General features: G+C 38.0%; 1 protein-coding gene across 1 annotated transcript in view; it reads right to left on the minus strand.

The window, feature by feature from the left end:
* Positions 1-21,696, minus strand: part of VAV3 (vav guanine nucleotide exchange factor 3) — a 488,752-nt gene that overhangs the window by 240,082 nt on the left and 226,974 nt on the right. Inside the window, 5 exon segments of the mRNA XM_044004405.1 lie at positions 1,465-1,564; positions 7,169-7,272; positions 10,835-10,903; positions 12,045-12,137; positions 19,244-19,352. Of these exon segments, the coding sequence (XP_043860340.1) occupies positions 1,465-1,564; positions 7,169-7,272; positions 10,835-10,903; positions 12,045-12,137; positions 19,244-19,352 (475 nt within the window).

Raw genomic sequence — 21,696 nt, forward strand, 5'->3', positions numbered from 1 at the left:
AGTAGGTGCTCAATAAATGCTATTGTCTACTCTCTATTTCATGGCAACCCTTTAAATTCTTAGAGACAGCTATCATGTCCCCAGCAAAGTTTCCTCCTCCTCCAGCTAAACATTCCAGTTCCTTTAACCCATTCTCATATGGCACAAATTTAAGGCTCTTCACCATCTCCACCCACTTTTCACTGACTTCTGAAGACTTTTCTGCTTAATGGTGCCCATTCAAAAACATGACATCCAGAAATCAACATAATATCCGAGATGAGGTCTAAACAGTGCAGAGTACAATGATATCAAACTCAGTTAGGAGTCCCAGATTTGAATCTTGTCTCTTCCACTGCATACTGCCTCTGTGATCTTGGACAAATCATTTAAACTCTCTGAGCATCAGGGTTTTGTTTTGGGTTTTGTTGTTGTTTTTATTTGTAAAGTGAGATTGTTGAAATAGAATACAATGATTCTAAGTTCTGCTGTTCATCATCTGATGGAAATTCTCTACTGAACAATGAAAGAGAAGTAGGTAGGCTCTAAATCAGGAAAAGGTAGTATACTGAAAGTGCATTCCTGCATAGGTTATTTGGAATTTAGAACTGACTTTTCTACAGAAATAAAGGCTCTTTCAAACATATTTCTAGAAATATGTTAAAGAACCATCATATAAACACTTGGGCTGAATCTGAGTTACTATGTCATCATAGATTAGCCCTTTGGGGTAGTCACTTGTATGCAGGGGTAGGTGCCAAGCACAGCTACTTATTATGAGATATTGAGGAATTTGGGAGATGGGGATCACAAGACAGATATGTCACATTTGTATCTACTCATTCTCTAAAATATTTTAAATCTAACATAATATAGTAGACAGGACAGCTACATGGCACAGTTTATAGAATACAAGGCCTAAAATCAGGAAGACTCATCTTCCTGAGTTGAAATCTGACCTCAGACACTTACTGTGTGACCCTGGGCAAGTCACTTAACCCTGTTTGCCTCAGTTTCTTCTGTAAAATGAGCTGGAGAAGGCAATGGAAAACCACTCCAGTATCTTTGCCAAGAAAGCCCCAAATAGAGATCATGAAGAGTTGGACATGACTAAAAAATAGCTGAATAATGTCTATGTGCATATCTCCTCTTCTAAATTGCAGAAGAAAGGAACCAACCATACTTTATCATCTCACTGATGTGTATCATACAGCCTTGCAGATAGCAGGCACTCAATAAATGTTTGCTGCCTGAATATATCTATTGCATAAAATGAGGTATACATTTTCTAAAACAGTCTATCAAAAATCATCAGGATCTTAACATTAGATTTAAAATAACAATAATTAGAAATCATTTTTGTGTGTTTTTTGTACATATCAGACCCTTTGTATAAACCAGAAAATTATACATATAATAAGAATTCTCGTAGAGATTAATTTTACTTTTTTTCTAGAAGACATTAAAAGAAAAAGGTAAGGGCACCTCGAGTTTCAACTTGACATCTTCTTTTGTCTTAGAAATAAAGTCTAAACCAGAGATGGCTGACTCCACTCCGCTGCAGTATTGCCCATAAATAACCAATCTGAAAGGTAAAAAAGGACAAAAAAGGGGAGAAGAGAAATAGAAATGAATGACAAAGGACCAGAATGAAATGGAAGGCAGAGAGACAGAATATCTGTCTACATAAAACCAAAATTAAGAAAATCTACAACAATTAACTACTGATCAATCTACTAATTGACTACTAATCAAGTTAGCACTAACTACTAAATAACTACTAATCAACCAATTAACGAATGCTTATTAAGTGCCTACTGTGGCAGCAATTAGAAGTAGCTAGGTGGTGTTGCATGGTTAGAATCCTGGAGCTGGAGGCAGGAAGACCTGAGTTCAAATCCAGACTGAGACATTTACTAGCTGTGTGACCCTGGGATAGTCACTTGCCTTCCATTTGCCTCAGTTTCCTCAACTATAAAATAGCAATAATTACAGCACCTATCTTTTACTTTTAGGGTTGTTATGAGGATCAAATGAGATAATATTTTTAAAGCACTTAGTACAATGCTTGGTATATAGTAGGTACTTAATTCTTATTCCTTCCCCTTCGCCTCTCACGCCTCTTCCCCCCACCCCAGTTAAAAAGGCTATAGTCAAGATAAGAAAGTGTGTGTGTGTGTGTGTGTGTGTGTGTGTGTCTCCATGAATTTGCAAACATGAATTTGGCCTAATATAATTGGAGGTTTATTAGCTTTATCCAGCTCTTAGCATAGTGCCTGGCACACAGTAGACACTTAATAAGTGTTTATTGATTGACTGATCATCAGAAGTGTCTTAAGCATTGAGATTATTTTTAATAGTCACTTTAATTATGGCAAACCCAAGCCTCAGTTTTCCTCTATATCCTGATAGTAGCCCTCTGTGCCTTTTCACAAGTGATTCCCCCATGCCAAGGGTATACCTCCCTTATTCATCTCTACCTAGCTTGCTCCAAATCATGTCTCATTCACAATCTTCTTCATAAGGTTTTTCTCAATCCTTTCAGTTATTACTATTTTTTTTCTTTCATGATTTTATAGTGTATTACTTTCTATCTTGGAGGGAGGATGAAGGAAACAGACCCCTCATTTCATTAGTAAGGGAAACTCTCATTCCCTAGACAGGAAGCTCCCCTTACCATTATAGATCAAAACCTGCTCTGAGATTTACAGTCTTAGAGAGTCCAGGGGCACTGAAAGATTAAGTCCCCAAGATTACACAGGAAGGATATATCAGAAGCAGGATCTGAACCTGGTTCTTTCTGACTGAGGCCAGCTCTCCATTCACTATACCATGCTACCTTCCTACTATTACACATATAAGCCTTGTTTCTCTATGTATATATTGTATATCACAGGCTCATTTTTGGTTTTGTATAGCAGAGCCCTCACCCTTGGGAGAGAGAGGCCAAGTAAGACACTAGAAATGTGATCAAGTTCAGAAAAGAAAAGATGGAATCAGGGCACGTTCTCTTTGTAGGACCCTGTTCCAGGACCCTGTTCATAAGTCTACTTCCCCTGTTCAGTGAGCAATGAGTTAGCCATGACAAGAAGCAGACAGAGGCCCCTGTAACAGGACACCAATAGAAAAGGACCAGACTCCTGTCACTCATCCCTAGTACCACATCCTGACCACAGCAGGCATTTTGTTTGGTGAATTGAATTAAATGTATAAAATGAAGAGAATGGCCAAGATGATTTCAAGAATGGTTTCTGGGGGACAGCTAGGTGGCGCAGTGGATAAAGCACTGGCTTGGATTCAGGAGGACCTGAGTTCAAATCCAGCCTCAGTCACTTGACACTTAACTAGCTGTGTGACCCTGGGTAAGTCACTTAACCCTCATTGCCCTGAAAAAAAAAATGGCTTCTGGGATGGCTGGCTTCCCTTTCCAATCTAAGGATCACTGAACTCCCCAAGTAGTAATGATATTGCTAAAAATAACTCACATTTCTAAAGAGCTTTCATATTTATCAAGTACTTTCCAATAGTCACCTAGAAAGTAAGTAATACAGACTTTCTGGTTCTCATTTTAAAGATGAATAAAAGGCAATGTCCAAAAGAAAGGGAGGTTTAGAAGAAGTGGGTTGCCCAGACAGACAGTTTAGCCCATTAAGAATGAAGAAGTGGAGGGGCAGCTAGGGGGCACAGTGGATAAAGCACTGGCCCTGGAGTCAGGAGTATCTGAGTTCAAATCCAGCCTCAGACACATAACACTTACTAGCTGTGTGACCCTGGGCAAGTCACTTAACCCCAATTGCCTCACTAAAAAAAAAAAAAAAGAATGAACAAGTGAAATTATTTGTAGAAGTGTCTGAATTTTCATATACTTTAACAAGAAAAAATAGAGGCAAATAGATCATTCAAAATTAATTTAAGAAAGATTTTCATTGCAAAAGCAGCATGATATAGTGCATGCAGGACAACTGGGTGGTGCAGTGGATAGAGAACTGGGCTTGGAATCAGGAAGATTCCTGAATTCAAATCTGGCCTCAGACATTTACTAATCCTTGTGATGCTGAGCACATCACTTAACTCTCCCTCAATATCCTCATCTGTAAAATGAGCTAGAAAAGGATATGGCAAAGCACTCCAGTATATTTGCCAAGAAAACCCCTAAGAGGGTCCTGAAGAGTTGGACACAACTGAAAAATGACTGAACAACATAATGGATGGGATACTGGTCTCAAAGTCAGAATTTAAATCCTCCCCTCCCCACAAAGATATTGAGTAGCTAGGTAACTCTGGGAAAGTTACTTTACCTTGATTTCCTCATCCGCAAAATGGGGACACTAATATCACCTCCCTTATAGGATTACTGTGATAATCGAATAAGATAGTGCATTTGATGTACTTTGCAGACCTTAAAAGTGCTATATAAATAAATGTGAGTCATTATCGTGAGACCTCCCTATTAATACAGAGGTTTGTTTTAATGTCACTAATCTGTGCATGCCAGTATTTAGACATGTTGCCAGTCATTTTATATTTTGGACAATAATAGTGACTCTACCCATACATATTCCCTTCTTTCTATTTCTCTATTATGTGTTGTCTTGCCCTCTCTTCATTAGACTATATATTTCTTGTCTTGTAGCTTCAGTACTACAAATTAATAATGTAAATTAAGCACTTAATAAATAGCTGTCTATCATCAATCTATCTCTCTATTATCTATCTTTTTGGGGAGGGGACGGGGCAATGAGGGTTAAGTGACTTGCCCAGGGTCACACAGCTAGTAAGTGTCAAGTCTCTGAGGCCAGATTTGAACTCAGGTCCTCCTGAATCCAGGGCTGGTGCTTTATCTACTGTGCCACCTAGCTGCCCCTTATCTATATCTTTTTCATTTATCTATCTATCTATCTATCTATCTATCTATCTATCTATCTATCTATCTATCTTCTTATTAGGATAAAATGAGATAACTTGTAGAGTGCTTCACAAACCTAAAAGTACTATGTCAAAGTTATTATTATTATTATTATTATTATTATTATTATTATTATTATTATTATTATTTACCTATGGCCGTACTCACCAAACCAAAAGGCTTTTCCCTGGCCACCACCCCCAAAGTGTGTTTTCCCTGAGGGTAAGGACTGTCTTTGCATATATGTTTATTCCCTAAACTCAGTGCAATGATTGGCATGTAGTAAGCATTTAATAAATGCACTTGGGAAGGGGGGGTTGGGACAATTTTTCCTTTTTTTTTTCTCAATAGAACAAAGAAAGGTGTTTGCGTGGTCAGAATTTCATGCTTGAGAGTATGCCACCTCTCTTCAGCTACCTTTCCCTTTAGAATCTTTGATCCTGAGCTCCTCCTCCTTGTACTTTCTCGGAACTCCTGGAAAGCTACCCTCCCAACATCTAGGCAACATCAAATGTTGCCTGTCATTTCCTTTCTTATCTTTCTTGAACTCTAAGTTGACATGGCCCCTCCTTCCCAAGGTTCCAATGGTTTGCACATCATCAATTTCTCCTTGTAGGAAAGAATTAGGATCAGAAGTACAGTTCCCTAAATTTTCTTAAAATTGGAATTATTTAACAAAGCAAGCCAAGAAGTTCTCAACGGATTTGATTTTTACCAGAAAGAGGCCTCCAGAAGAAGTTCAGATGGTTGGATTACCTTCTTACTATGGTTTCCTTCCTCTAGATCAGCTTTATCTCCTGGTTCTAGAAGAATTCATTCAATTCTTCCATCTAGACTAGACGGTCTACCATATACTCTCATCCCTTACTTCCATACTCCTTACTTATATCTCATTACTTGTGCATTGGACCATGCACAAGTCCTTGCCATTTTCCCATTGCTGTATTTTCATAGAGTGATATAACTTTTTGACACAGCCATTACCACCCCACTCATTTTCTTTAATCTGTTCCCTTTAGATATGACATACCGTGCCATTACGATATTCTAGTCATGGGTCACATCCCATTAAGTTTCAGTAATACTTATGAAGGTGAAGCTTCCTGTTTTCATTAAGATCTCTACTTCATATTGTTAATTACCTAGGCTCTGTACATTGGTTCATAGTCATATGAAGCTATGAGTCTTCTTACTGACATTCTTCCTTGAAGAGGAAGTTAATAGTCTTACAGGACATGTGAATGAATTAATAGCTAAGCATTTATATAGGTCTTCAAAGTGCTTTGCAAATATTATCTCATTTTATTCTCACAATAGCCATGGGAGATAGGTGTTATTATTTTCCTCATATTACAGATTAGGAAACTGAAGCAAAGGTCAAGTAACTTGCCCAGAGTTATGCAGTTAAGTGTCTGAGGCCGGAGGGCTTACTCCAGGCTTAGCTCACCAAGCTACCAAGGTGTCTTCTATTCTTCCCATATTGTACCAATTATGATATCTGACTAAACTTATGGAGGCAGACCGTTTTTGTTTTTGTTTTTCCTTCTTCTTCCTTTTTTTTAGTTTAAAACCTTCTTGAGGGCAGCTAAGTGGCACAGTGGATAAAGCACTGGCCCTGGATTCAGGAGGACCTGAGTTCAAATCCAGCCTCAGACACTTAACACTTACTAGCTGTGTGACCCTGGTCAAGTAATTTAACTTCTGTTGCCCTGAAAAAAAAAAGGAAGAAAAAAAAGAAAGAGGAAAGAATTGGGGGCAGCTAGGGGGCACAGTGGATAAAGTACCAGCCCTGTATTCAGGAGGACCTGAGTTCAAATCCAGCCTCAGACACTTGACACTTACTGGCTGTGTGACCCTGGGCAAGTTACTTAACCCTCATTTCCCCACCAAAAAAAGAAAGAAAGAAAGAATTGTTATGTCAGTCCTGGCACAAAGCATAAATGCTTCCTATAGTGGTCCATGTCTGGTCAAATGAGTAATGCAGAGGTTAAAAATATTGAGCATTACTTTTCCCTTAAGAACTCTAATACACTGGTCAACCATGATTTCAAAGGGACTAAGGATGAAGACCAATACTCACCTCCTAATAGAGAGTAAATAAACTCAGGATACAGGATGCGACATATATTTTTAAACATGGCCAATGTGAGAATTCATGCTGCTTGCCTATGTATATTTGTTATGAGGGTTTTGTTTTTCTTTCTTTTTTTCCAGTTGGGAGAAAGGTAGGCAGAAGGGAAAAATAAATGCTTGTTAATTGAAAAAATAATTTTTAAAAATTACCTTTCTTTGTAGTTAATGAAAATTTGATATAAATTCTGGTCATTTTTATTGACAATGGAGTCATTAATCTCTTGTGTCAGGCTTCGGTGAACTTTCACCAGTTCCTTGCAAAAGAAAACAATATCATAGAACATTAATAATCAAATTCTTCAAGAGCCCACCTTCCTTAGCCCACCCTATTCCCCACTCCCCTGCAATACAGAACCCAAATTGTGATTGGAGTTGCTGTTCATCATTGAGTTGATTTATCTGCCCCCATAAATCTACCAATGTCAGGGTTATAGATATATTTTTAAAGAAATAAATCACACATGGGAAATAGCAGACTTTGCCTTGAAATGTCAGTGTCCACGCAACAAGAGAAATTAACTCATTTACTTATTAAGAGCTAATTTATCCACCGTGCAAAAATATGTGTGGTTCCTTTACATCCACTTTATAATCATTTATAATTTTTAAATAAAATTACTCAAGTGCTTAATGTTATATTGACAAGAGAAAGTAATGATTATGTCCCTGGGTGTGAAAAATTAGATTTGTACATTGGTCAATTAGTGGTATCCTTATGCTAAGCGAACAGTAGTCACACTGAATTGCTTAAAACATCAGATAGTTAATGACAGAAAGAAAGGGCTAATATATTTGACTAAATAGTTGAGTAGAGCTACTCAATGGCCAGAAGTTCACAGTTTTTCTGAAAGGCAAATAATTTCTAGGCTTCAGGCAAAAAATGCATGTCATAACTGAAAAGGGATAGAGACACCTCCTCCATTTGAATCAAGGGCTCAATTTTCCCATTATCCCCTCCTTTGTGCCTTTGAGTATATCTTGGCTTAAAAGAATAATTTTTGCATAGGAGAATAGAAATAAAACCTGAGTTATTTATCCTTGTCATTTTGTTGAGATAACTAAAATTCACAATAATTGGAATGTCAAATGGTTCCTAGGATCAGAAGCTATAATCTAGGAGGTTCCACATCTCAAGCTTTCTAGGACAAGCATTATTCTTTGTATGCTGAAGGCAATCTGACATCATGAGGACTTCTGCCTACTATGCGAAAAATCAATGTGTGTGCATGGAAAGGCATAAATGAACTGAGGCACAGTAAAGTAAGCAGAACTAGGAAAACAATATATGAAATGGCTACAACAAGGAAAATGGAATGAACAACAAGATAACCACAACCAAATACTGCAAAATCATAATAACCAAGCTTGAAACCAAAGAATAGATAACAGAAGGACCTCACCAGATTCTATATAAAGAAGGGGCTCTATAGGTGTAGAACACTACACATATCAGACTTTTTCTATATATTCATTAATTTTACTGAATTGTCCTCTTACACATCCCTATTTTTTCCATCCTTTTTATAAGGGATGACTCTCTGGGAAAGAATTGGGGTGGGGGTTAATATAATATGTTAGCATAATTTACACATAAAGGGTTTTTTGGATGAAGTAATAATAACAGCTCATATTCATGTAGGACTTCAGGTTTTCAAAGTGCTTAATATACACTTTCTCATTTGATTATCACAACTCTATTTTTGTTGTTCAGTCATGTCAGTCATATCTGACTTTTCACAACCCCATTTGAAGTTTTCTTGGTAAAGATACTGGAGCAGTTTGCCATTTCTTTCTCCAGTTCATTTTATAGATGAGAAACTGAGGCAAATAAAATGAAGTGACTTGCTCAGGGTCACACAGCTAGTAAGTGTCTGAGGCCAGATGTGAACTCAGGAAGATGAGTATTCCTAACTTCAGGTCCAGTACTCTATCTACTGTGCCACCAAGCTGCCCACAGCAACAAGGTAGGTGATATTTGTTGCCCCATTTTGCACATAAGGAAACCAAGGTAAGATAACTTTTCAGGCACACAGCAACTAAGTGCCTATGGGAGGATTCAAACCTAGGCCTTCCTGACTTCAAGTCAATCACCCTAACTGTTTTACTATGAGGCTTTTGCAATTAGCATCTTCCTTAATTTTTAGTAAATCATCTGTTTGCCTTTATTTCCTTGTTAAAGTATATGAAAATCCAACCACTCCTCTAAATAAATTCACTTGGGCATTCTTAATGCTAAAATAAGACATGAAATGATAAGGTATTTGGGATCTATCCAGAATTTGAAGGCAAATGTTTGAATATGGACATGGCAAAGCAGAGAAGAGGCAGGAGAGAAAATGGCACTGGGAAAATCCACTGGACACAATGGGCAAGAAAATTAGGCTGGTCTGAGGCAAGGTGAGAATGATGAAAGAGCAGCAGTAACCCTATGGGGTAAGAAATGTTACTAAAATGGCATGCCCAGTTATCTCCTAGACCATATTCCTTTTACAATGGTTATAGAACACATGCCTCTAAACAGGAGGATATCTTCCGAATTCTTCCGTTCAGGAAAAAGAGGTGTGGTAAAAAGTTTTAACAGTCGGTTACATAATGGAGAGACGCCAGTTTTTTTTAGGACCACCCTTTTGGGGAGGAGACCAACAGCATGAGCTACGCACACCAGTCCGCCTGCGACGCAGGCCAGATTGCCTGCTGAGCACTTGACTTCCGGGGTGTGAGCTTAAAAGGCAAGGAGAGAACATAAGTGGGAGCTTTTTTCCTGCTCCGCTGGTCTCCTGGCTGCGCTGCACAGACAGACTCGGACTGGAGTTTGACTCGGCCCGGCTCTTGGTTAACAGCACGCGCTTGACTCGGTCTCTCGCCCCAAAGGTGGCTTGGGTTTTGGTGAGTTTTATACAGAATATAGACTAAGCCTAGACTTAAGACGATTTGTATTGTATTTCTACTTTCCTATCCTTCTAATCAACATCACCTTGTGACTACCATACAATAAAAGGTCTATCTAGAAAACCAGAAGCTTCTTCCATTTACTAGTCTGGGAGATAAATTAAGGGAAAGGTTAAGTAGAGTAGATTTATGATCTAATATCCAATTTTTATCTCACAGAGAGAAAATAGAAAATTATCATCATCCAAGAGAGGAGGGAAATTTTACTGAAGTCTACTATGGTATAGACTATAATAACTGAATTTATGTTTATTCATTTATTCTTTGCCTGAATAATGACTAAAATTTTTCCTTAAAAACTTTAAGGAAATCATCTTATAACTATAAGGTAAATACAGAAAGGGATGAAATGTTTAACAATAATAATAGCTAATATTTATAAGGTGCTTCAAGATTTGCAAAGCAGTTTGGAAACTTTATCTTATTTTATTCTTACAACAACCCTGAAAGGTACATACTATTGTTATCCCTCTTGTTTTACAGATGAGGAAATTGAGGCAAATAGGGTTAAGTGACTTGCCCAGAGCCACACAAAGTGAGTGGCTGAGGCTAGATTTGAGCTCAGGTCTTCCTATGTTCTATCCACTGTACCACCTTTCTTGCCTTGGCAAGAAACAGAATAGGGACCAATTTCCTTAGAAAGTTCTTAGGATGATGGAAGTTCTCTGGAGAATGATATAGAACATAAATCTTTGTTCTCAAAAACATTCTGCACATACAAACTGGAATGCATAAAGTGTAATAAGACAAAGTGAGGACATTAAAGAAAATAAACTTATTTCCCAAAGTAACACATTTTATGTGTTTCTCAAGACATTCTAAAAGCTTGTCCATGTCTTCAATTTAAGCCACATAATCTTTACTTACAGGAATGTTTATGAATACAGTATCAAACTCTGTAGCTGTCAGAAATCTTTTCAGTGGTGTCATGAAATACTGTAATGAGAAAATGCAAATGTTACAGTTATGTTACATTCTTGTTTTCTAATCCATATGGTACCTTTTTCAGTTAATCAACCATCCATCAATTAGGTATTGTACACCTATTTGTGTTTTCAATACTGTGCTAACAATAAGCACAGGGATTACAAAAGTATGATATATGGTACCTGCGTTCTAGGAGTTTACAATCTAGTTGAAAAGACAGAGCATATTTATGTGTATACATATATGTGTATATATGTATGTATGTATGTATATGTATATATATATATATATATACACACACATGAGAAGTTAACAAATGAGATATGGCAGTATATTGTGTGTGAATATATATATACATATATGTATAGTTATAGACTATAATAATTTAATGTTTATTCATTTATTCTTTCCCTAAATAATGACTAAAAGGGCAAAATGAGTAAGATGGTAAAGGAAAACTAAAACAGATGTATAACTAGGACAAAGTGGTCAGGGCTTCATACCAGTGCACTAAATTTAGAAGTCATCAATGGCCTCTAAAGTTCTTTTGGAGTAGAAGGAATATAGTATAATACCTAGTTGGCAAGGATAATTAGTTGAGATATGAAGTTATTTTATGGCATGCTTTTTCCTTAGCTCTATCCCACTCTTTACACCCTATCATCTAGCAGTAGTAGTAGTAGTAGTAGTAGTATACTAGCTAAAATTTACATAGCACTTACTGTGTGCCAGGCATTGTACTAAGTGCTTTACAATTATCTCATTTAATCCTCACAAGAACCCTGTGAAATAGGTGTTATTGTTATTCTCATTTTACAGATAAGGAAACTGAAGAAGAGGTTTAGTGAGCTGCCTATGGTCACACAACTAGTAAGCATCTGAAGTCTCATTTGAACTTAGGTCTTCCTGAGGGGAGGTCCCAACACTCTATCCACTGTGCCACCTAGCTGCCTCTGGTTGTAATCTTCTTGGTTACAAAAATTGTTAGTTTGAGCTCTGGGAGAAAATAAGATTTTAAAAATATTTCGTAACTAATGTATTCTGTAATTTTCCAAAGCAAAGTACTAGATAAATGAAAAACATAATGTGCATTTATTTCGACAGTATTAACACCAGAATTTTGTCATCCACAAAAATGTTAAATACTTACTTTTTCTATTGACTCCAATGTTTCCGTGTACTTCTCTTCTGTCTGTTTGATCTCTGCAAGGCAGCAGCTTCGTATGTCATTTTCCAGACACTTCTACAATTAGAAATGAATAAAACTACAATATTATTGAATGCACTACAACTCGCTGATCTAGTCAGTATTAGAATCAAGAAAAAGCATGGTTATTGGTAGGTGCTCCAAGTATCAATTCTAAACAAATGACAGGTAGTTGATATTAAATACCAACTGTAGGGTATCATTAGAAAATTGATTTTCAATTTTGAAACAGAATAAAAAAGAAAAGGTAAAAGAGTAGGGTAGTGTGGTAGAAAAAGCACTGGACTTAGATCCAAAATACTCCACTACTTACTAACTAGATCATAAGGGGGTACTAAATATATCTCTCTGAGTTTGTTTTTCTCATCTGTAAAATGGGCATAATTATGCTCCAGACCTCATGGGACTGTTATGTGAAACAACACACTGTAAAGGACTATAGAAAGAGTGATATCATTATTAATAGCAAAAATTGGAATGAGAATAAAGGTGAACATACGTTCATTTGAAATTAAAGAGTCTGCCTGGTGGGAAGATAAAAAAAGCAAGATTTTAAATCAGACATCTAGGGCTTGAGTCTCAGCTTTGCCATTTATTACCTATATGGCATTGGGAAAGTCATTTAATCTCTATGTACCTACTGTTTTTCATATCTGTAAAACATCTCAGGAAATAAGATGATCTTTAAGACTCCTTCTGACTGTAAATATATGATTTAACTTGTTGGGATTTGGGTTTTTTTGTTTGTTTGTTTTTGGCTTTTTGTTTTTGTTTTGCTTTTGTGGGGCAATGAGGGTTAAGTGACTTGCCCAGGGTCACAGAGCTAGTAAGTGTCAAGTGTCACAGGTAGGATTTGAGCTCAAGTCCTCCTGAATCCAGGGCTGGTGCTTTATCCATTGTGCCACCCAGTTGTCCCCTATATCTGTCACTTGCTATCTGTGTGACCTTGGGCAAGCACTAACCTCCCTGGGCCTGAGTGTCCTCATCTGTAAAATGAAGCAGTCCCTTGGGGCAGCTAGATAGCGCAGTGGATAAAGCACCAGCCCTGGATTCAGGAGTACCTGAGTTCAAATCTGGCCTCAGACACTTAACACTTACTAGCTGTGTGACCCTGGGCAAGTCACTTAACCCCAATTGCCTCACTAAAAAAATAATAATAATAATAATAAATAAATAAAATGAAGCAGTCCCTTCTAGCTCCAAATCCTTGAAACTGATTCTAAGAAAACTTCCTTTTCTTACATTTTTTTTTAGGAAATCCACAACCACTACCAATTAGCAACTTCCTCTTTCAGGCATGCTTCTCTATATGCATGAAGACTGCTTCTACATATCCCAACCAAAGCAATACTGAGGAATCATACAGAATGACAACTTCACGTACTTTTTCGAGAACTGCCATCTTGGCGTCCAACTTCTTCCATGTCTTTCTTAGAGCATCACTTACACTGCCCTGCTCCATATTACTAAATCCTGCCCTTGGAAAGAGAGGAAGGTGGGCCATTGGAGCAACCTTCTCAGGAGGGCAAATTTTCAGTAATATAAGGAGAGCAGGGGCAGCTAGGTGGCGCAGTGGATAGAGCACCGGCCCTGGAGTCAGGAGGACCTGAGTTCAAATCCGACCTCAGACACTTGACACTTACTAGCTGTGTGACCCTGGGCAAGTCACTTAACCCCAATTGCCTCACTAAAAAACAAAAATATATAAGGAGAGCAAAGAGTTCACTTAAGCCATGCGAATGTTTTATATGTTATATGTTATATGTCATAAAAATATGACATGGGGCAAGAAGGAGGGGGAGGTGTTTCAAGGTAGTCACAATACAGTTTTAACTAACCACTCTTTTCAGTCTTATGTTAGAGTACTTGCTCTTATACCTCCCTATCTAATGTCCAGCTAAAATGGACTATTTGTCATTCCCTAAATAAGTCTGTTGTTTTTGAGTAGTTTCAGTCATTGTTGGATTATTCATGACTCCATTTTGGGTTTTCTTGGCAAAATATACTGGAATGGTTTGCTATTTCCTTCTACAGATCATTTTACAGATGAGGAAACTGAGGCAAAAAGGGTGGAGTAACTCAAACAGTCAGTATGTGTCTGAGGCCAGATTTGAACTTACAAAGATGTTTCTTCCTGACCCCAGGATTCTATCTGCTACACTACCTAGCTGCCCCTATCAAGTCTATAGCTTTCATATTACCTCACTTTTGCTCATACCATTATGCCAGCAATGCTCTCCTCAGCCACGCTTACCCTTGAACATTCAATTTCTACCCTCTCCAAGACTTTTTTGATTCCTCATCTGAAGTTGTAGTCCCTTTTTGTACCTCTTTTATGAAATTTCGGTACTTCAAAGTTTCTATGATCACTGAGAGATTCCCTATAGATGCTAAGGTTTTCCAGTTGTTCCTGATGGTGGGCAAGATGTGAGGGTTGTGTGAATCCATAGAAGAACTTGTAGCCTACTCAATGGGACCCGGGGTCATTCAAAAGAGATCAATCTCGTAATCTACTTAGGAAAAAGCAAGTCAATTACAAATCCATAATGCCCACACTGTGATTTAAATTGAGATGGATATATCCCATTGAATTAATTCATCTATGCATATATCTTCAATGGGCAAAGCAAGTAAGCATAAACTTTTTCCAGAAATGAATGGGAGGAAGAGAGTAAGCTAGATCATTTATGTGTGAATAGATCTTGTAGCCTCCTCTGAACCAAATGCTCATAAAGGATAGGAACTGTGTCTTATTTAACTTTGCATTCCCATGGATGCTTGGTAAGTATCTAGTGAATGAATATTTAAATTAGTGATGATTGTCTGAAATAAATGGTAATGATGAACCTCTTTTGGGGAGCTTTTAAAAAATTCTTAGCATGATTTAGGATGAAATAGTCTAAAATAGAAGCAAAAGCAGAATAATAGAAGAAAATTGCCTTAATGAGGAGAAAGGGCTTAAATAATAGTTTCTAAGGAAGACTGAGCCACTAAAAACAATTAGGTTTGAAATTAATGATATGTTGAAGCTTATTCTGAGTTACATGGTATATTGAATACATATTGAGAAAAAATTGTCATTCTGTTTACTAACATTTATTCAAGAGAGAGCCTATTCAAAAGGATTCATTAAAAAACTGAATAGATGTGAACTGGACTGTGAAACATCATCAAAAAAAGACAGAGAAAGAAAGAGACTAGTAGCAAGACACTAAGAATTCTCAAACACTTCAATTTAATGATTCTATGCTGGAATGGCTCTCATCGTTTTTAGGAAAATGGATAGATCATAAAAGTTGAATTGAGCACCATAACAGTTTTGTGAACCTACATTGACAAGTTTTTTGTTTGTTTGCGGGCATCTCTTTGAGAGGTAAAGGACACTATGAATTCTGAATAACTAAAGTATCACCTAAAGAGCACTGAAGAGAGCAAGAATCTTGAAAAAGAATCAGAGTAAAGGAGGCCATCAGAGAAATGCATGAGCAAAAAGGAAAATGGACAGCCATTTGGACAGAGCAAGGGATAACAAGTAGACAGCCCATGGGCTCCACTCATATCCTTGTGATGTCAAGAAGTGAGCCCTATGGAAAACTGAGGGTAAGACAAGGAACAAGAATCACATGGAATGAGCAGGCATGGATAGATCACCTGTATTCTGTTCATTTGTTTTGTGAGGCAATTGAGGTTAAGTGACTTGCCCAAGGTCACACAGGTAGTAAGTGTCAAGTGTCTGAGGCTGGATTTGAACTCAGGTCCTCCTGACTCCAGGGCCAGTGTTCTATCCACTGTGCCACCAAGCTGCCCCTGATCAACTGTATTCTGGATGCAGTGGGTAGATCACTGGGCCTAGAGACACTTAGCTGTGTAACCCTGGGCAAATCACTTAACTCTATTTTGCTTCAGTTTCCTTGGCTATAAAATAGATGTCATAATAGTATCTACTTCAGAGTTGTGAAAATCAAATGAAATAATCTTTCTAAAACACTTAGTACAATGGTTAGCACATAGTAGGTGCTTAATACCTTAACTTACCTGGATCAGAGGGAAGATAATGCATTTTAAGTGGAATATCAAGTTCTCTGGGCATGCCCAATTCTAACATGGAAATGCCCATGACCTTTTGCACATGCCCAGTTTGCCCAACATTGGAGTCTGTTACATGCGTGAGGGTTTCTGTACTTGGAAATGGGACTGACTGCCCTCTCTGGGCTATGAACCCAACCTTCTTTCCCTCCCCAGAGAATGGGGTGGTATAAAGAGGGAGAGGGATTATTCCTACCTTATATTGGGGAAGAGAAGTTTGTATATTTGTTATTCTGCTTCCTGTGGTAAAAATTCCTTTGTAAAAAATGGCCCTGTGGTACATGTGGAGCCTTGTCTGGGATAAAATCAGGCCCTTTGATTTTGCAGGGACTCATAGCCAGATTGAGGCAGCTAGGTGGCTCAGTGGCTAGAGCACCAGGCCTAGAGTCAGGAGCACCTGAGTTCAAATCCAGCCTGACACTCACTAGCTGTGTGACCCTAGGCAAGTCAGTTAACCTTTGTTTGCCTTAATCCACTGGAAAAGGACACGGCAAACCACTCCAATATCTTTGCCAAGAAACCCTATAAAGGGTCACGAACAGTCAGATACAATTCAATGACTAAACAACAATAACAACAGATTCTCTGCACACGACTTTTGACTTTTTTATTTTTGATAATCTTAGACTGAGAGATTCTAAAGAAATTTGGCAACTTTTTTTTTCTTTTTTCTTTTTCTTTTCTTTTCTTTTTTTTTTGCAGGGCAATGAGGGTTAAGTGACTTGCCCAGGGTCAAATAGCTAGACAGCTAGTAAGGGTCAGGTGTCTGAGGCCAGATTTGAACTCAGGTCCTCCTGAATCCAGGGCCGGTGTTTTATCCACTGTGCCACCTAGCTGCCCCTGCAACTTTTTTAAAGATCACAAATGCAATGTGGATTTTTTTTTCCTATGAAGTATTCCCTCCCAAGTCAATTCCTTTGGTATAATTTTCCAAACTTTTTATTAGATTGTTTGTCGGTTTAAATACTGATTCTTTTTGTATTATTGAATTCTGCGTATGGATTGGTATAGTGATATGTTCTATATTATTGAAATACTGTATAAGTGCTAGTATTTAGTTTGCCTTGAGAAATTAGGAATCGCTAGGTTGCTCCTATCGCATAGAAATGTTCAGATTATTCTTTTTTGCATTTAAGCAGACCTAGACTGCTTGCCTTTTCTGAAAGCAAAATGCCCAACAACTTCTTGGGGTAAGAATGCTTGTGTCCCAAATCCACAAGTAGCCAAAATGCTTTGCTTCATCCCTGAACCAACTTGTGGGGGTGGGATGCATGGGGAGATTTATGAAGGGTCCCTTTGTGATAAGGGACTCAGAGGGAATTGCCTACTAGACAGACCCCTAGAGAATGTCAGTGTGCCTTGTGTAGAAAGGGACACTTTTTGTGTAGAGAGGGAATCATTGAAAGAGTTCTACCCAGGACAGGTGTTGTGTTTTGTTTTGTTTTTCATTTGAGAAAGGTCAATGGCAAGTTGACCTCAGGTCCCAAATCCCTGCGGCAAGAATTCCATGTAGCTTGGAAAGTTCATCATGGACCCGGTTTCTTTGTCTTTGTTCTTTCTTCTGCTTCTGGGTTGAGAAAGAACCTAAAAGACTAATAAGCCTAAGCAAGCAGATATATTTGGTAAACTTTGTAAAAATGCTTCTTATTTTGTTGATTTATTTGGGGGCGTTTGGGACTTGTTCCTTGGTCTCTGAATCTGCAAAACTTTGTATTTGGAGAGAATTGATTTTCATCTGCAAATGTAGGATTACATATAACATTTGAGATTTTACTGTAATGGCACTGGGGAAGCAAGTGAGTGGACATTTATTATGTCTTCTCAGAAATCAGAGAGTTTTTCTGAACTTGGAACAAGGACTATGAAAAAAATGGAAAAAAAATGCACCCCTTCCTATTTGCAATTTCAAACAGGGGGAAATGTATCCCCAGACTTCTCTGGACATCCCCAATTCTAACATGGAAATTCCCATGCCCAGTTTGCCTAACATGGGATCTTCTCCATCTTCTACCACATGGGTGGGGTAACCTCCTTTAATTAGCTGCTTGAGTCTTTAAAAGTAGTAAGACTGAGCCATTTACTCTCCTTTCCACCATCTTTCAGCTGTGTTCTATCTGTCTTATCTGCTATACCCCACATGTATGCCATGAATAAAAGTTGGTGAAAGGCAAAGGAGTTGCTTCTTTTACCCTACTTCAGAGAAATGGGTCTAGTGGTGGTTGTTTCTGTTCTGTTTAGTTTATCCTAAGTTTCAGGTACTAAGGGACCAGACCTATGATTTGAGCCATGGTAACCTTAGAGTCTTGATTGCAGACAGAATGGTACAACCAGCTAGCCTGGCATGGAAGCCCAGGGTTACCTCGGCTTGAGCCTGAGGAAGGTTTGGCACTTGGAACTGGGACAGTGCACTATGGGAACTGAGTTAAACTATGAAACTAATCTCTTCCCCTCTCCAGAGACTGAAGTGCAAAGAGAGATGAGAACTATTCCTCTCATGTGTTAAAGGGAGGAATTTGTATATTTGCTATTATACCTTTTGGAGTAAATATTTCTGCATTACATAAGGTTTTCAAAACACTTGACCTGGGGGGAGCTAGGTGGCACAGTGGATAGAGCACCGGCCCTGGATTCAGGAGGACCTGAGTTCACATCCTGCCTCAAACCCTTGACACTTACTAGCTGTGTGACCCTGGGTAAGTCACTTAACCCCAATTGCCTCAAAAAAAAACCAAAACAACACTTGACCCACACTTTAAGGCACTTTATCTCTCTGGGCCCCTCATTTCCGCTATAAAAGAAAAGGAATAGATTAAATAATCTGGAAGGTTCCCTCTAGATTCAAAATTTTGTGGTTGTTATGGTTCCAAATGTAACAACCTTGATTTGTTCCATACGTTTCCAGTGTTTTGCACATAGTAGGGGTTCAAAAATGTTTCTTGTAAGTACTAATGGATGAATAAAAAGAGTAAGTCAAAGGAAGTTAGTCCTAATGACAAATATACTTACTAATCAGCATCCTTATAAAGTAACTTAAGAGGAAAATAGCAAAAACATACTGGCTGCTGGGCTTCTTCAGCCTTCATCAGGTCCTCATAGACTTCTCCCCCTTCATCTTCTCCATAAACACAGTCATACAAGTCTTCTTCATCATCTGCACGAGTTTCACTAAAACCAAGAGAAATTATTGTAAAGGTCAGTCTCTAGTATGCAAAACACATAATAAAGAACAAAAGTAACTTACCACTCCCCACCCCCCTGCTGTATCCCATTATTGTTTTAAACAGTCAATTAAAAGAGGAAGTAAAAGAGAATTAATGGAAGGAGCCCAGGGGCCCAGATTCACTTATTCATGAACTGAAGTGGAGTTTGAGTCCTGATGCTATTGCAACATGTTTGAGTGATCTTGAATGAGTCATTGAATTCCCATGTCTGCTGAATCCCTCTCTGAACGCTAATGCCCTTATCTACAAAAATAGGAACAATAGACAACTAATATGGACTGATGCAAAGTGAAGTGAGTAGAACCAGTAGAACATTGAACACAGTAACAGCAATATTATATGCTGAAGAACTGTGAATGATTTAGCTACTCTCACCAATACAATAATCCAATATATTCCCAAAGGACTAATGATGAAGCATATTATCTCCCTCCAGAGAAAGGACTGATGTTATCTAAATATAGACTGAAGCATGCTCTTTCTTTCTTTCTTCCTTCCTTCCTTCCTTCCTTCCTTCCTTCCTTCCTTCCTTCCTTCCTTCCTTCCTTCCTTCCTTCCTTCTTTCTCTTTTCTTTTCTTTCTTCCTTTCTTTTTTATTTGAGTCTTCTGTAAAAAATGACTAATATGTAAATGTTTTACATGATTGTACATGTATGAACTATATTGAATTGCTTCCCATCTAAGAGAAGGGGAAGGGGAGAGAAGGATATAATTTGGAACTCAAACCTTTTTTTAATGCTTAAAAATTGTTTTAACATGTAATTAGGGGAGGGGCAGCTAGGTGGCACAGTGGATAAAGCACTGGCCCTGGATTCAGAAGGACCTGAGTTCAAATCTGGTCTCAGACATTTGACACTTACTAGCTGTGTGACTCTGGGCAAGTCATTTAACCCTCATTTCTCCACCAAAAAAACAAAACAAAAAAATACCATGTAATTGGGGGGAATAAAATATTATTTTTAAAAAGAATGTTGTAAAACCCAAACAAAATGGGAAAGATTTTAGGCCAGTCACCTTAGTTCACTTGGCCTAAGCTTTCCCATCTATAAAATAAGAAGGTTGGAATATATAACTTCTAAGATACCTTCTATGAATATCTATGGAATTATATGATGTAATAAAAATACTTAAGAAAAACTATAATAATAGCTAGCATTTATATATCACTGTAGGTTTGCAAAGTACTTTACAAATGAAATATTATTTCATTTTATCCTCACAAAAACTTTAGAAGGTAGATGAAATTATTATTTCCTACTTTACAAATGAAGAAACTAAGGCAGACAGACACACAGTTAGTAAAGGTCTGAGAACTCTATTCTTAGTGCTACCCCCAAAAGAATCATTATCCATATATATAAGGTGATCTGACTACTATTAAAAACATCCATAAAGACCTATTCTAATCTCTTGTGTTATCTTTGGGCAATAGGACGAGTAAACTATTCCCAACAGTTGAGAATCTACACTATTTTAAAGATCACGGGTGTACTAGTCAGTGCTGAAGCTTTACAGTACAGAGATTATCTCATATTTATCTAAATACCTCATGTTCATAACTATGATTTCATAAGCATCAGAAACATCTGGTGTGCAAATGCCCAGAATCCCTCCACAGACAAAGATCAACAATTTCTCCTCAATTTATAATTTTACACTTGCCTGGGAGCAGTGGAAGCTTAAACGATTTGCTCATGTTGACACAGGTAGACCGTGTTAGAGAAAGACCTTAGAGAAAGGTCTTCCTGACACCAACTGGCCCTCCAGCTACTTCACCATGAAACCTCTAGGCCAAAGTTTCTTAAACTGTGGGTCACAGCCCCATATGGACTCACCTAACTGAATGTGGAGGTCATGAAAATTTGGCAACAATAAAAAGGTTATATATACCTATTTTGTATACCTATATACCTGTGGTCACTGAAGAATGACTGGGGCAAAAAGGGGTCACAAGTGGAAAAAGTTTAAGAAGTCCTGCTCTAGGCCAAGGTCACATAGTAACTGACAGAGCCAGTCCTTGAACCCAGCTGTCCTGACTCTAAGACATGACCTCTGTTCACTAGACCAAGCCCCCAATCATCTTCTCCTCTTGTCAGATCTGCATGAAGCTTCTCCTGGTTTTCTCTGATGTTAGAGTCTTCCCTCTGACATTATCCCCAATTTATTCTGTACATATCTTATCTGTATGTTTCATGCCTGGAATTCCGCACCCTGAAAAAAATCACCTGCCTACATTCCTACTCCATCATCATTATAAACACATTCAAAGGTAAGTCTTGTTTTCTTTC

The sequence above is a fragment of the Dromiciops gliroides genome, chromosome 4 (genome assembly GCF_019393635.1).
Source record: "Dromiciops gliroides isolate mDroGli1 chromosome 4, mDroGli1.pri, whole genome shotgun sequence".
Taxonomy (NCBI): Eukaryota; Metazoa; Chordata; class Mammalia; order Microbiotheria; family Microbiotheriidae; genus Dromiciops; species Dromiciops gliroides.